At 45.2% G+C, this 15,792-nt stretch overlaps 1 protein-coding gene across 5 annotated transcripts in view; it reads left to right on the top strand.

The window, feature by feature from the left end:
• The window catches only part of LOC137649613 (oxysterol-binding protein-related protein 3-like), a 304,712-nt gene that overhangs the window by 57,606 nt on the left and 231,314 nt on the right, over window positions 1-15,792 (top strand). For all 5 annotated transcript variants that reach the window (XM_068382594.1, XM_068382611.1, XM_068382620.1 and 2 more), the window contains exons 3-4: window positions 1,571-1,649; window positions 2,113-2,240. In XM_068382594.1, the coding sequence (XP_068238695.1) occupies window positions 1,571-1,649; window positions 2,113-2,240 (207 nt within the window). The remainder of the gene's footprint in view (window positions 1-1,570; window positions 1,650-2,112; window positions 2,241-15,792) is intronic.

Below are 15,792 nucleotides of genomic sequence, written 5' to 3' on the forward strand. Positions count from 1 at the left end.
ATTGAAGGGCTTTCAGCAAATGATTATTGCCTTTTCAACATAGAAGTTTTTCTTCCCCTGGGCTCTTGCGAGGCTTTGTTTGCATCTAAGGGCATCTTGGAAGTGTGTGGTGTTCATAGCCTTTTAGTTATATCCCTTCCTGGTGTTCGGGGGACATACTCTCACTTAACTCCTACCTTGACAATCTTCGAGGTCGGGAGGGAAACGGGAAAGTCTTCCTCCCTAGGGGAGTCTTTATTTCAAGTTGAGTAAGAGCCCTTAGGACTTTGATGCGGATGTTCCCATGGGGATCTACCCCCTCTCCCGTACAGGAACAGGATCAGGAGTATTCCTTTCCTGGAGGCAGTAGCTCTTTGTGTTTTCTTGTTCTTCCCTCACCTATCCGGGAACCTTCAGGGGAGACTTGTCTCCCCTTCAGAGGATCTTCCCCTTGTGAGATGCTGCAGGTGACTAAGGGTGTCATCTTCAGTTTCGATCCTAGGGCCTTGCCCGTCGGGAGGTCTCCTCTAGAGTATTAGCCCTCCCAGGGCCTTGATCTGTCTTGAGGTATCCTCCAGAGCATTAGCTCTTCAGACCATGTTCCAAGGTTCTTTAACCTTGCCAGATACTTCTTCTTTGGAGGAAAATCATAGATGCCTCTGGTTTCTCTCTTCAGTTTGTCTTGGAACTTATAGACCTTCTTACAGCTGTGGTCTTTGGAGTAGCTGCATTTTCAACAGTCTAACCTTGGAGTCTTTGTAGGGAGAGTCTTCTCCTAGGCCCATTCCCAAGAGAAGACCCTATCGGTTCTGGTTTTTATTGATTGCTATGGTACTTCTAGACCCTCCTTCATCCTGAAATCTTCAGAGAAGCTGCGTTGCCCCCAGTCTTCCTTTAAAGGTTTCGGAGGGGACATTTTTTACCTGATGATCTTCCCCTAGGAAGCTCCCTTCAGTTGCTGTTCCTCCAGGCTGTCGTGGATCTTTTAGATCTTCCTAGATACCCCTCCTCTTTCTGTAGGAAGCTGCATAGTTCCTTTCTTCCATCGTAGGCTCTGGAGGGGTAGTTTTCTCTCAGGATTCCCTCGAGAGGGAAGCACCCTTCAGGTGCTGCTTTTCAAATTGTTGCAGGACTAATAGATCTTCCTATATATGAATCCAGTGTTCACACGGAAGCTGCTTATTTTCGTATTTCTTTAGAGACTTCGGAGGAAGGGTCTTCTTCCAGGGACCCTTCCCTAGCAAAGTGCCCTCCAGTTACTGCTTCTTTAGTTCATCGTGGAACACCTGCATATTCCTACAGATGCCTCTGATGTCCATGGGAAGGCTGCATAGTCTCCAGTCTTACTTTGTAGGCTCCGGAATTCTTATTCTTGAGAATATATTAGTCAGTGATTGGTGTCAAGAGAAGGTAATTTGTTGTAAAGCCAAAGAGATTAGTTTAGTTGTTAATTTGGAAAACAAGAGTTAAGAAGTTTTTATTGAAATATTTAGCTTTATGTTGTAGACATTTGATAATTGTTACTTTATAGAAAGTGTTCTTATTGTTAGAACATGACTCCAGGTCATAATTATTTTTCATTAATTTTCAGGACCAGAGTATCGACACTAATAGCTTATCAGCAGAATCTCAGGAGGCTGGGCGATCACCAAGTAGCGCACATAAGTCAAGTAAGAGATTTTTTATATGTATACTATTTCCATGGATCTTACCCTCAAACCATAGGCAATTAATTCTGAAGTGCCAAATTCATAATCTCAAAATTAAAATGCAAAACAAAATTAATTTTCCCCTACATTTATTTCCTTCATGTGACTACTATGAGCAACAGGATTCAAATATGATAGGTACATTACCAAATTGGAGTTTAGGAAAACTTTTTTTCAAAATAGACATGCCTAATACAGCAATGTTTCCTTATTAAATGTCATCTTATTTCAAGTTAATTACAATTTAAATAATTTTTTAACATTATTGAAAGACAAAGAACATGGTGTCAAAGTGCTAACCACCATTTTCAACTTATCTTATTTATCATGTAATTTATTTTTCAAACTTGAGCAGCTAGATGTAACTTATGAAAAATAATTTACTTATCAACAAAATAATTATTTTGCCATCTCATTTTTGCAGCAAGGAAAAAAGGAGAATGGGAAATACTAGAAGGTTTGAAAGAGGGCCAGAGATTTGATCTTGTCCCACGGAAATTTGAAGGTTTCTTGCTTAAACGTCGAAAATGGCCTCTTAAAGGTTGGCACAAGGTAAGTTATGCTCCCATGGATTTATGATATACTTAAGAAATTTCACATGATTAGAATCATTAATGACTGTTTGATAGAATTAATCTGTATTCCATTATGTAAATGTTTATAGTATCTTTGAAAGTTTTTTTCCATAATCTATTTAAATAACTTCAGTTGTTTTTATCCTTCAGATAATTACTCTTTATTTATTATATCATATATTTTTACCTTTGTTCCCATACTAACAAACCTTCCGCTATTTATTTGCTTATTACTTGTATTGGTAGCTGGAAGGCAGGCATTAGATTTTAAGTGCGGGGTGGCAACCCTACCCAATCACTACAGTGGGTAGGTAGGAGGGGTGACTGGAGCTACCCAACCACCTATATCTACTCACGGTTCAATGAACCACGTCACATTTTACTTTTGGCTGGTAGAAAGCGGACGTCTCTTCTCTCTCCCTTCAAGGCTTAGCCATTTACCACTATTGCTTTACGCTCTTTTCTTTTCTATATAGATATGACTTGTGTTTCTATACGACACTCCGTTACAGGGTAACGTGGCGGGTTCAAATGTTGATGTTCGTCATGCGAGTTATAGGAAGGATTCCTATGCGCTTACGACTCCTCTTGGGGGTTTCCTTTCCTGTTAGCGGGTTGGGTTTATTCTTCCCCCTCGGAAGGCAGGAACTTTTAATCCTCTATTTATTTTTTCATCAGTGCTTCATGACGACATCGGGTGTGAAGTCTGTGGCTGACATCTTACCTGTCGACTAGGTCTACTCCCAATCGCCCTTCCTTCGACTTCTGCTGACGACAAGTCCTCTCGCCTTCTGCCGATCTTGGCGTCTCCTAACATTCTGCAATTTTTCTCTCTCCCCTTACAGGCAATGTTTCAGCGCGTATGCAGCTTCTGCTTGTTGAGCATTGCGAGGACAAGGACGATCGTCAACCAACTACTTGTTCGACAATTACCGAATTGACGGATCTTCCTTCTCCTTAATGATCGCAGGGGCAAGACTCATCACCTTGTCTTTCTGGTCGATCTGGATGTCGTTTGCAACATTCCAATGATGTGATCAGAATTTTATTCTGTTCAATAATTGTAGGGGCGAGACTCATCATCTTGTCTTCCTGGTCGGTCAGGATGTCGTTCGTGACAATCCAATTATGAGTTCAGAATTTATTCTGTTCAACGATCACAGGGGCGAGACGCATCACCTCGTCTTCCTTTGTCACGATCACGAGATCATAGGATATCGTACTCTTGACGTTCTTCTTCTCGAAGAAGACCTGTTCGGTTCCACCTTTCGGGGGATTCCTCCGGTAGGATTCCCATTAGGGAAATTCCTTCGGGGACAACTTTGAATTAAGCCTTGGCTTTTTTTCCCTAGCAAGACTTTATGTTAACCTTCCTTTGAGATAGAACTCGTAAGGAAGCAGAGTGCTGCCTAGAGGTTCGCTTCCAGTTGTAAGGAAATACTGTAGAGTGCTGCTCAGAGGTTCGCCTACAAGTGTAAGATATTCCCCTTCCAAGGGAGAGTCTTTACACAACTTTTGCACATGTTTGCGCTCACACTCAAAGACTGTGAGTTATACACTCAGGGTCGCGAGCTCATGATGTTCGTGATCTTGATCACGAGCTAGACGCTTGTGATCGTGAATCAGATGTTCAAGTTAGCACTCATGCTCATGATTGCGAGCGAGATAGTGACCTCGATTGCGACACTGGTCTTTCCTCAACCTTTGAGAACACACGATCGCTCTCACGCTGACAAGCGAGATGCTCACGATCGTGCTCACGCTGATGAGCGTGACAGTCACGCTCATGCTCACGATCGTGAGTTCACTCACGGTAACGTGCAACGCTTGCGACCACATTTGTATCTCTTCGCTGTATCTTTGAGGACGCTTGCGATCACGAGCTAGTCGCTCGTGATTGCGAGCGAGACGTGCGCTCACGCTCATGCTCACGAGCACGCTCACGCTCGTGATAGTGAGTTACATGGTCGCAAGCAAGATGCTCGTGACCATGATTATGATGTCAGTGTACCCCTCTTGAGAATGTCCAAGTGATTGTGAGCGAGATACTCGCGGTCACTCTCACGTTTACGTTCATGAGCGTGAATTGCACGCTTACGGTCACGAGCGTGAATTGCACGCTCACGGTCACGAGCGTGAATTGCACGCTCACGGTCACGAGCGTGAATTGCACGCTCACGGTCACGAGCGTGAATTGCACGCTCACGGTCACGAGCGTGAATTGCACGCTCACGGTCACGAGCGTGAATTGCACGCTCACGGTCACGAGCGTGAATTGCACGCTCACGGTCACGAGCGTGAATTGCACGCTCACGGTCACGAGCGTGAATTGCACGCTCACGGTCACGAGCGTGAATTGCACGCTCACGGTCACGAGCGTGACGCTTGTGGCCATGATTGTGAAGCCAGTCTCTTCAACTCTTAATAACGCTCTCATGATTGCGAGCGAGGACACTCACGATCGTGGCTGAATGCTCTTGAATGCTACTTGGACGCTCATGATCATGAACTGCAACCCTGTATACCCGGCTAGACACACTATCAAGAGCTAAAAGCTCATAGTCGAGAGGCATAAGCTCACAATCTAGAACTAGATGCGCACGCTCACGAGTGAAACACTCGTGCTTTTGTGTAAAGCATGCTTTCGTACCAGACGCTCTTGAGTGAGATGATCTCGCTTTCATGTAAAACACTCACGCCCTCGAGCAAGACTCATGCTTGACGCTCACGCTCTTATGTGAGATGCTCACGCTCTTATATGAGATGCTCGCTCTCATGAGCAAGAGGCTCTTGTGCGAGGCGCTCATGCTCGAAGCAAGACGCTCATGCTCGAAGCAAGACGCTCTCGTGTGAGGCGCTCATGCTCGAAGCAAGACGCTCTCGTGTGAGGCGCTCATGCTCGAAGCAAGTCGCTCTCATGCAAGATGTTCATGCTCTTGTGCGAGGCGCCCACGTGGGAGACGCTCACAATCACGGGACTCTCTTGACCTAGATCGAGGCTATCATGATCATGAGCACAGTCTCGAGCGAAACGATCCTGACCAATTCAGTAGATCTAGGATTATCCAGATCCCCGATTGGTCAGCTACCAATCGCCGTTTTTCAACGGGTAGACTATCACGGTTGCTTATCAATAGCACTGTTCGCTGGTTTTAGGTTCAACAGCTAGTTATTCGTTGTTCTACACGACGGCAGCGCGTCGTTTTCGGCTGCTGTTCATTGTGCTGCCTGACATTTACTAGTCAGAGTCTAGTGATCACTATAAGCCTGCCTTATTCTAGGCCTTTAGTTAGCCAGCAACTTCCTAAGAGGGAGCTGCTGAAAAGAGTACTCTCCTAAACGGCATAGATCGTGTGTCATCACTCTTAGGTTTACACTACTTAGATAGACCCTACAGAGTTGACAGAATTACGTTGTTTTCCTTCTGGGAACCTATGAATACTCCCTTCATCAGGCGATGGGGATAATTTACTAGCATAAGGCACATCCCCCCCCCTTCTCTTTGGTCTCTTGTTCGTGTATCACAAACATGGTTTTTTGGGTTCCCAAAACTTCTCGCCGTTGGGGAAATCAGAGTCATCCGCTTGAAGGTGGCCAGGTTTATGCATTGAATCAAGCTCACTTACAGGAATTCATCTCCCTTGAACGTACATGTTTTTCGTTTACACTTCGTTCATACTACAGGAAGGTTTGTGAAAAAATTGCCTCAAGAACCAGGGACTGGTTTGGTTGCTACTGTCTCTCCTGTTGTTGTATTTGTTATGGGGCTGCTCACGAGCCGATTTTGCTTGAATAGAAACTAAGCCAATTGGACAGTCTCCTGAAGTAAATCCACTCTCGTAGGTAATAGGGTAGACAGATTCTTTGAATCTGTTTCTCCCCCCCCTCTAGCGAGAGAGACAACCTCACGAGGTTACTGACATTCTCTACCTCTTAGGGAAAAAATGCAATGTTGTCTAATCGACAGCCATAGCAATTTACTTGCTATGATTCTAGCCAGCCCTAGATGGGTGACTGACAAGAATAACAGAGAATAATGGAAATCTGTGTTCTCTCCACCTCCGTTGGCCCTTAGTCCCACGAAGCTTAGTGGAAACACTTCTAGATCCGTTTACTTCCGTTCTGGAGAAACCTCTGTCTACATGAAACTCAGACTTGTTCATGAAGTCTGACGATGACTATCTCCCATTACAGGAACTCCCCCTTAGGCCGGAGTGGTTGGGAATATATTGTTTTCTCATAAGAGAACCCCTCCACGAGCTCAAAATATTCGGTTCATGTCTTCTCGTGGAGGAAAGAAAGTCCAGACTTTAGCTACAAGTATACTATCTTGTATCTTACAGTGGTAAGCAGTCTCTAACCCTCTTCCTCATGATTGGAAAATCCGATCTCATAGGAAGACAGAGGACGCCAGTATACAGCCAGGCTTTGTCGGTTAGACAAGCTTAATCTTCAAACCTTGTGATGCGATGGAAGGTTTTGCGATCAACCAGTTAGCCTTCCATATAACATCGGCCCTCGTCTTGATCCCCTTCGCCTACTAACTGATTGTACGTCTCTACTCCTGTGAGATATCTTCCGTTTACCTCGATCTATCATTTGAGTAATCGAAGGAATTACATGAAAGTCATATCCTACACGGATATCAGTAGACTGTGCCATTACCCTGCAGAAACATCCGCAGGTCCGACAAGACTGCATCAGTCCCCATTGAGTGCGACCTCTGAAGAACTGGCCTGGTCCCAGGTCCTTCGGCACTAGGGATCGTCCTTCCCTTGGTCTTCGACAAGACCTGCGCAAATAACAGGTCTAGTTAAAAGACTGCCTAACGAGAATCTCTCCCAAGGAGTAGATCTCCTTGTCCTTCTAGATTTGACGCTTCCTATAGAGGCATGAAAGAAAAGGGGTTGGGGGGGTGGCACATTCAGGACCATATGTCCTTAGGACTATGATCAGAGCATGAATGATACTCTCTCTATCCCCTAATAAGCACCATATTCTTTCTGGAAAGTGCCAGAGGGGGAGAATGACAGTGATTAGTAGGTTTCCTGTCCGCAGGAGAACTTTTCCTGCTCCTACGTGATTTCCCTTCGTGGTATCCTGTCCACGGGTTTGGATTTTATGGAATTCAACCCCTATGCATGGGTAATCCTCCTACAGCCTCTGTTTTAGAGGTCTCCCGTCAAGAAGCGAAATGAATATCAATGCCAAGCATTGATCTTCTTTACAGAAGGACTGCTGTCTCTTGTTAGATTCATTTTTACGAGCAATTTTATCTGAGAAAGGAATAGATGGCTTCTCCCCACTTCCATGCAGACTCATAGTCGGACTTGTCTCATTAACAGACTTGGCTAGAGCTAGGTCTAGCTTTGTCAGCAAGACGAGTTTTGCAGAAAAGACTGGTCACGCACAGTGGCACGTCTACAACTACGGAGATTCCATTATGGACTTCCTCTACGACTAGATACTCCTTGGTGAGAGTCAACTGAAGTCTATTTCTCCCTCTTCTCAAGAGTGCTACTCTTGTCATGCACTCATAAATTGCCAACTAAGGAAATCACGCTCTTCAGCTTAAGCAACAGAGGACCTTTGCATGTCCATCATGCATCACCTCTACTTGTTGCTCTCCATAGAGTTTGAGCCTATTACCTGTAGGTGGCAATACAGCCGTCTATGGGACAGGTAGCTCTAAACGGCAGATTTCCCCTGATCTGGAACACAGGTCTTTCCCAGAGTGAAACTCGACCGAAGGAGAGACGTACCCTATGGGTCTCCCTCAACGTCTCTCACTTAATGCAAGAAACCAAGTAACATCTTATTTTTAAACATAAAACTTACCCGCTGGTTATATAAGAATAGCTAACGTCCCTGACGCCGCGGCAGAACTATTCAAAACTCGTGGCTATCGCAGGTATGCCAGGTGTACACTAGCGTCCTGGTAGACTACAGGTAGAACTACTCCCACTTATTCAGATTTTCTCTGCCGACCATACTTGTCAGAACGTTGAAAATTCACTCGCTATTTACATTCAATTGGACGGTTTATTTGGTGATGTACTCTGTCTTTTTGTTTTTGGCTTTCGCTTTGGTAATTTCCTTTTCAAATATTCTTGAAATCTCTATTATTTTGAGGTTATTTAGTTATTTTGACCTTTGTTATTGTTTAATTTTCTCTTGTCACTTCAATATGGCCGACCCCTACCCTGTTTATAGGAAGTGTAGTAAGGGTTGTCAGACTCGCCTTCCTAAAGGTTCTGTTGATCCGCACACAATTTGTGTTAAATGTAGGGGAAAATTGTGTGCTTATGGGGATCGGTGTGAGGAATGTTCTTCATTAACGGAAAGTCAGTGGGTAGCTTATGAGCGTTATACTCAGAAATTAGAAAAAGATAGGATTAGAAAAGAGAGAATTAGACGTAGTTCTTTCCGTTCTGTGGATTTATCTAGGTCTGATGTCATTAATCCTGTTTCTTCCCCCGTAGTGGTAGATCAAGATCCTAAAGAACCTACGATGAGAGAGATGTTGTCCGCAATTCAAGCTCTCGGTGTGAGGGTTGAATCTTCTCTCGGTGTGAGGGTTGAATCTTTAGTGGCGGACAAAAAACAGATGTCAGAAATTAATTTACTTAAAAGTGGTCTCACTAGTGATCAATCAAGTGTTAAAAGTTCGACGAATGTGTTAAGTGTTGTGGAGGGCGCGCCTGCGCGATCCTGTCGTTCGCCTAGCCTAAGACCTCTGGCAAGCTCCCGGAAGGGGAGAAGTTATGTCGAGGGGCGAAAGGGAACGAGAGGCTCCGTCAATCATGTAGACGTTCCCTCGAGTGATCCTGGTAACGTAGCTCAGTTCGCTCACCCTCACCATAGAAGAAGTGGGGTTAATGTTTTGTCCCCCTCTTCAGATGAAGGGTCACATGACGATAAGTGGCGTAAAGCCTATAGACAGATTAAGAGGAAAGTTCAGTCAGTGGAACAGCGGCACGTTTCCTCCCCGCAACAGCCGGGCTGTAGTCATTGGGAAGCACCTGAACGTTTACGGTCCCTTGACGAGTGTTCATCTACTAAGCGCTCGAATGTGGGTTCCGATGGAGATAGAGTAATTGATTCAGATGCGGAGTTAATTTCTGGTTTGGGTGTGACGATTCATGCTCCGCCTCTCCCTTCGGACTAGGACTCTTCTCCCGAAAGGGGTGAACGATTGGAGAGCGATGAAGAGGATGAATTCGCTATAGAAAAGGCTACACAATTATCTCCTCAAGACGATCCAAGGTGGACTATGTTGTTGAATATGAAACAACAGCTCTCATCGATGATGCAGTCTTATCGGCCGGCTGTTGGCAGTGAGGCTGGGTGTCAGTCTTCGGTGGGAAACCCGTTGTCGCGCAGGCGGCCTGTTGTTTCTGGGGCTGACGTGATATCGCACAGGCGGTCTCCCAGTTTCACTGTTCAGCGGCAGGTAGATTTGTCTCGGCGGAGCTTTGTTTCACAGCAGCTATTGAAAGAGCATACAGCCGATCGTCAGTCTAAGTGTGATGACGTTCGCCAAATGGCGGAGCGAGCCGCGAAGCGGCAGGATGGGAGTAGGTGCGAGGCGCAAGCGGAGCCTGAGCGGCAGCGTGACGAGGCTCAGAAGTTAATTGATGAAGGCGCTGAGCGTCAGCGGCAGCGCCAGGCAGGCGCCAAGCGCCAGCGTGATGACCCACGCCAGTCGAGTCATGAATGGGCAGAGCGCCAGTGTGAGCAGCGTGGGAGCGCGACGTGCCAGGACGCCGCGGAGTGGCAGCGCGGGCATCGCGTCAGCGCGATGCGCCAGGACGCGGCGGAGCGGCAGCGCCAGCTAGATTCATCCTATTATAAAATCAAACGTGACAGCAAACGCAAGGCGAATGACTGTCAATTGGATGTGGATATGGAATAATGCAAGCGCGCCCATGTCGCCACTGATGCGCCTACACAGGAAGATCAACGTTTGGGTCAAAGCACAGCTCCAATCTCTGAATTGTTAGAAGAAGATCCGGATGAGGTTCTCTCTCATGAGGAACAATTGGAGGATATGCTAGTCTTCTCGGAATTATTTCCAGACAATTTTACACCAGTTGCTCCGCGATCTCCCCCTTCTGAGTTTACCTTAGGCAAGGCAGCGAAGACTTCCTTTTATACAAAAATGGTGCTTTCCCGTTCTTTTGAGAGGGCATTGAAATTAATGGGAGCTTGGATGGATTCAAGAAAAGCTCTGGGCAAGATATGCTTCACTTTTCCACCAGTCAAGTTAGCTTCTAAGTCGAACTTTTGGTATGAGACGAGGGAGGTCTTGGGTTTGGGAGTTCCGGCGTCTGCGCAAACCTGGTGGACTCTTCCCGTCGCCTGGCCATGAGAAAGACTAAAGTGTGGTGGTCAATGTCGGAGTTTGACCATCTCTTGAAAGGATTGTTCAGAGCATTTGAGGTATTTAATTTGCTTGACTGGTCACTGGGAGCCTTAAGCAGAAGAGTAACCGAGATGAAGGACACAGACACAAGTAGTCTTATCCAAATTATGTCTTGTATGGACAGGGCAGTCAGGGATGGTTCTAACGAGCTGGCTGGTTTGTTTACTGCAGGGGTTATAAAGAAAAGAGCTACTTTGTGTTCCTTCCTCTCTGCGGGGGTCACTCCATGTCAGAGATCGGAGTTGCTTTTTGCGCCCATGTCTTCGGCTCTTTTTCAACAGGATTTAGTTGAAGAAGTGGCTGCAAATTTAACTCAGAAGGCTATTCAGGATTTGGTTACTAAAACAGCCAGTAAGGTTTTGCCTACGTCCTTCTCTTCTCGTAGAACTAAGGAGGGGACATCATATTCTCATTCTGCTCAGCCCTTTCGAGGTAAACCTACAGGGAGAAGTTCTTTCAAACCAGAGGCAAGGAAGCAAAGGAAAAGAGGAGCCAAGCCCAGTCGAGGCAGGGTCTGACTGCTCTCCCCTTCAAGCAGCAGTGGGAGCCAGGCTAAACAACTTCTGGCAGGCATGGGAGAAGAAGGGAGTGGACCCTTGGTCCGTACGTCTTCTAAAGAAAGGATACAAAATTCAGTTTATATCAAAACCACCTTTAGCCGCAGATCCTGTGGATCTTTCGCCCAAGTACAAGAGAGAACCGAAGAGGCAAGCCATGCACCTTCAAGTGTCGCTTCTGCTCGAGAAGAGAGCGATAGAAAGGGTGCGGGATTTGGAGTCTCCAGGGTTTTACAACCGCTTGTGCCTAGTTCCTAAGAGTTCGGGGGAATGGAGACCGGTTCTGGATGTGAGCGCCCTCAACCGCCACGTCCAGAGCTCGAAATTCACCATGGAGACCCAGAAGACTGTGCTGGCAGCGGTGAGGAAAGGCGACTGGATGGTATCATTGGACCTCCAGGACTCTTATTTACATGTTCCGATACATCCAAGCTGCAGACGTTATCTGAGGTTCGTACACAGGAAGGACGTCTTCCAGTTTCGAGCCTTATGTTTTGGCCTCTGCACAGCTCCTCTGATTTTTACAAAACTAATGATGAATGTGGCGAGCATGCTGCACTCGAGGGGCGTCAGAACCTCCCTGTACTTGGACGATTGGTTGATAAGAGCTCCCTTGTTCGATCGCTGTTTGAAGGACCTTCAGTTGACCCTGGATTTGACAAAAGAATTGGGACTTCTAGTGAGTTCAAAGAAGTCACAGCTGACTCCATCCCAAAAGATCCTTAATTTGGGGATGGAGATTCGGAGTCAGGATTTTCAGGCTTTTCCGTCGCCTGCAAGAGTTCAGTCAGCTCTTCTAAGGCTGGAGGCTTTTATGGAGAAGAAAGTCACTACGGTAAGGGAATGGACGAGTTTTCTGGGAACCCTCTCGTCTCTAGAGAAGTTTGTACCTCTGGGGAGATTGAACCTACGCCCCCTTCAGTTCCACCTCAATGCTCATTGGAAAAGGGGAGACAGTCTCGACAAGGAGAGTATTCCCGTTACGAGTACGATCAGAACACATCTTCGATGGTGGAACGATGCTCACAAACTCAGCGAGGGCCTCTCGTTGGAGCAGAGGAACCCAGACCTCGTGTTGTTTTCAGATGCCTCAAATTCGGGGTGGGGAGCAACATTGGGAAGAAGAGAGATCTCGGGGCGTTGGACAATGGAGCAGAGGGATCTTCATATCAATCAGAAGGAGCTCTTAGCGGTGCACTTAGCCCTCAAAGGATTCGAGGATCTGGTCCTGGACAAGGTAGTTCAGGTCAATGCGGACAGCACCACGGCCCTAGCGTACATAGCGAAGCAGGGGGGGGGACCCACTCGAAGTCTCTGTACGAGTTAGCGAGATCTCTACTCCTTTGGGAAAAGGAAAGGAAGATTCTTTTATTGACTCAATTCATTCAAGGAGCCAAGAATGTGAGTGCGGACAGGCTCAGCAGGAGGGATCAAGTTCTGTCCACAGAATGGATGCTGCATCTGGAGGTTTGCAAGAAGCTATGGCGATTATGGGGTCGCCCTCTCATAGATCTCTTTGCAACCTCTAAAACAAAGAGACTGGGAACGTATTGCTCCCCAGTACCGGATCTCGAGGCAGCTCACAGAGACGCGTTCCTGTTGGATTGGACACACATGGATGTTTACGCGTTTCCACCCTTCAAGATCCTATACAAAGTGGTGCAAAAGTTCGTATCTCACAAGGGGACCAGGATGATTCTAATTGCTCCTTTCTGGCCGTCGAGAATCTGGTTCCCGGAGGTAATGGAGTGGATAGTGGACATGCCGAGAAGCCTCCCGTTGAGAGCAGATCTTCTCAGACAGCCCCATTTGTCAAGAAATCACCAAAATCTCCGAGCTCTACGTCTGACTGCCTTCTGACTATCGAAAGACTCGCAAGGTCATGAGGCTTTTCGAAGGAGGCAGCCAAGGCTATTGCAAGAGCAAGGAGAACATCTACCTTTAGGGTGTATCAGTCCAAATGGGAGGTATTCAGAGAATGGTGTAGGGCTAACTCGGTGTCTTCGTTCAATACCTCTATAACACAGATTGCTGACTTCCTTTTAGATCTGAGGATTAAGCGTAACTTCTCTGTCCCGACGATTAAAGGATACAGAATTATGCTAGCAACTGTTTTCAGATATAGGAATCTGGATCTCTCCAACAATAAAGATTTGCAAGACCTACTTAGGTCTTTTGAAACATCTAAGAGATGTCATCAGGTATCACCAGCCTGGAACTTGGATGTAGTGCTTAGATTTCTTATGAGTGACAGGTTCGAACCTCTACACTCGGCTACTTTTAAAGATATGACTTTGAAGACCCTTTTCTTAGTGAGCTTGGCAACGGCTAAAAGAGTCAGTGAGCTTCATGCTTTTAGCAAGAACATTGGATTCAGAAACGGAAGAGCGATATGTTCCTTGCAGCAGGGTTTTCTGGCCAAGAATGAACTCCCTTCTCGGCCATGGCCCAAGTCTTTTGAAATTATTAATCTCTTATGACATAGTGGGCGATGAGATAGAAAAAGTGCTCTGTCCTGTTAGAGCTTTAAGGATATATTTAGACAGAACAAAGAACTTGAGAGGCAGCTCGGATGCGCTCTGGTGTGCAGTCAAGAAGTCCTCGCAGCCTATGTCGAAGAATGTTCTATCCTTTTTTATAAGGCTTTTAATTAGAGAAGCTCATTCAGTGTAATGAGGCAGATCTTAGACTGCTCAAGGTGAAGGCTCATGAAGTAAGAGCAGTGGCTACTTCAGTAGCTTTTAAATAGAATCATTCTCTGCAAAGCATAATGGATGCGACTTTTTGGAGAAGTAAATCTGTATTTGCATCCCATTACTTAAAACAGGTTCAGACTCTTTATGAGGACTGCTACACTTTGGATCCATTTGTTGCTGCGAATGCGGTAGTAGGTGAAGGATCTACCATTATGTTCCCCTAATTCCTGGTACCCTTTTCTTTCTCTTGGAACTTTGTTGTTTTATGGTTGTATGTGGAGATTGGTCGACAGTCTTCCCCAATCTATTGATTTGGTCAGGTGGTCATGTTGTTCCTTGAGAGCGCCCGGAACAAGGGTATTAGTTGGGGTCCTGTTATGTTATAGGTTATGGCACCGTTTGACAGCTCCTAGAGATCTTCAGCCCCCTGAGTGTACCGCTGGATCTTTTAAGGATAGCAGACAAAATGAGGCAGAGAACCATTGCAGTCTGTTTCCTTATCAGGTACGAACCGCTCATATTAGTTATGTGTAACTATTAAGTGAATTTCCAATCAAATTGCTGTCTCTGACCCGCCACCAAGGGTGTCAATCAGCCATTCTTATATAACCATCGGGCAAGTTTTATGTTTAAAAATTATATTTTCATGATAAAATAAATTTTTGAACATACTTACCCGCTGGTTATATAAGTTATAATCCCACCCTCCTCCCCTCTAGAGACCAAGGAGCAAGGAAAATCTGAATAAGTGGGAGTAGTTCTACCTGTAGTCCACCAGGGCGCTAGTGTACACCTGGCATACCTGCGTTAGCCGCGAGTTTTGAATAGTTCTGCCGAGGCGTCAGGGACATTAGCCATTCTTATATAACCAGCGGGTAAGTATGTTCAAAAATTTATTTTATTATGAAAATATTTTTTTTCCGGGTAGCTTGAACCTCAGGTTCAAGCCCTCCAAATGGAAACCTGCTGCTTGGTAATCAAGGTGGTAAAACAGGTAATTACTTGAGGACATACCTCTAGGTAGGTGGTTACCTAGCCATAAGGGTATACAGTGAACCCTCGTTTATCGCGGTAGATAGGTTCCAGACACGGCCGCGATAGGTGAAAATCCGCGAAGTAGTGACACCATATTTACCTATTTATTCAACATGTATATTCAGACTTTTAAAACCTTCCCTTGTACGTAGTACTGTTAACAAACTACCCTTTAATGTACAGAACACTTAATGCATGTACTACAGTACCCTAAACTAAAACAGGCACAAATATTAAAGGCAATTTTATATCATGTGTTTCCTAAACACGCTAAAAAGCACGTTAAAAAATGGCAACCAATGTTTTGTTTACATTTATCTCTGATCATAATGAAGAAACAAACTGGAGGTAGAGCTTTGCTTATTACCCAGACATATTTCCCATACTATTCCCTTAGAACTACATCACATCTTCCTACTTTAGATATATATATATATATATATATATATATATATATACAGTAGGGTCCCGAATCATGCGAGAATTTGGTCGATTAATGACCTCGTGTAAATGGAAAATCGCGAATTTCGAAACACACAACTAACAGAAATAATTCCATTGCAGCCATGGCAACCAGCAATTTGCCTATTCAAATGTGTTTACTACCCATTTCCAATACTTTCTTTGTACTATACTGTATTTCTTTATAATATCAAATTGTTTTTGTAAATAAATAAAACATTTAATATACTTTAAAGTTCTAATAACTTGAAAAATGGTTAAAATTACAACCAGGATAGGTGTAAACACCATATATTTCCCGTTATAACACAACCCAAAATACAGACAAATTTTAATGTTTGTCATATCTATTGT

Source organism: Palaemon carinicauda, chromosome 1, assembly GCF_036898095.1.
Source record: "Palaemon carinicauda isolate YSFRI2023 chromosome 1, ASM3689809v2, whole genome shotgun sequence".
Classification (NCBI taxonomy): Eukaryota; Metazoa; Arthropoda; class Malacostraca; order Decapoda; family Palaemonidae; genus Palaemon; species Palaemon carinicauda.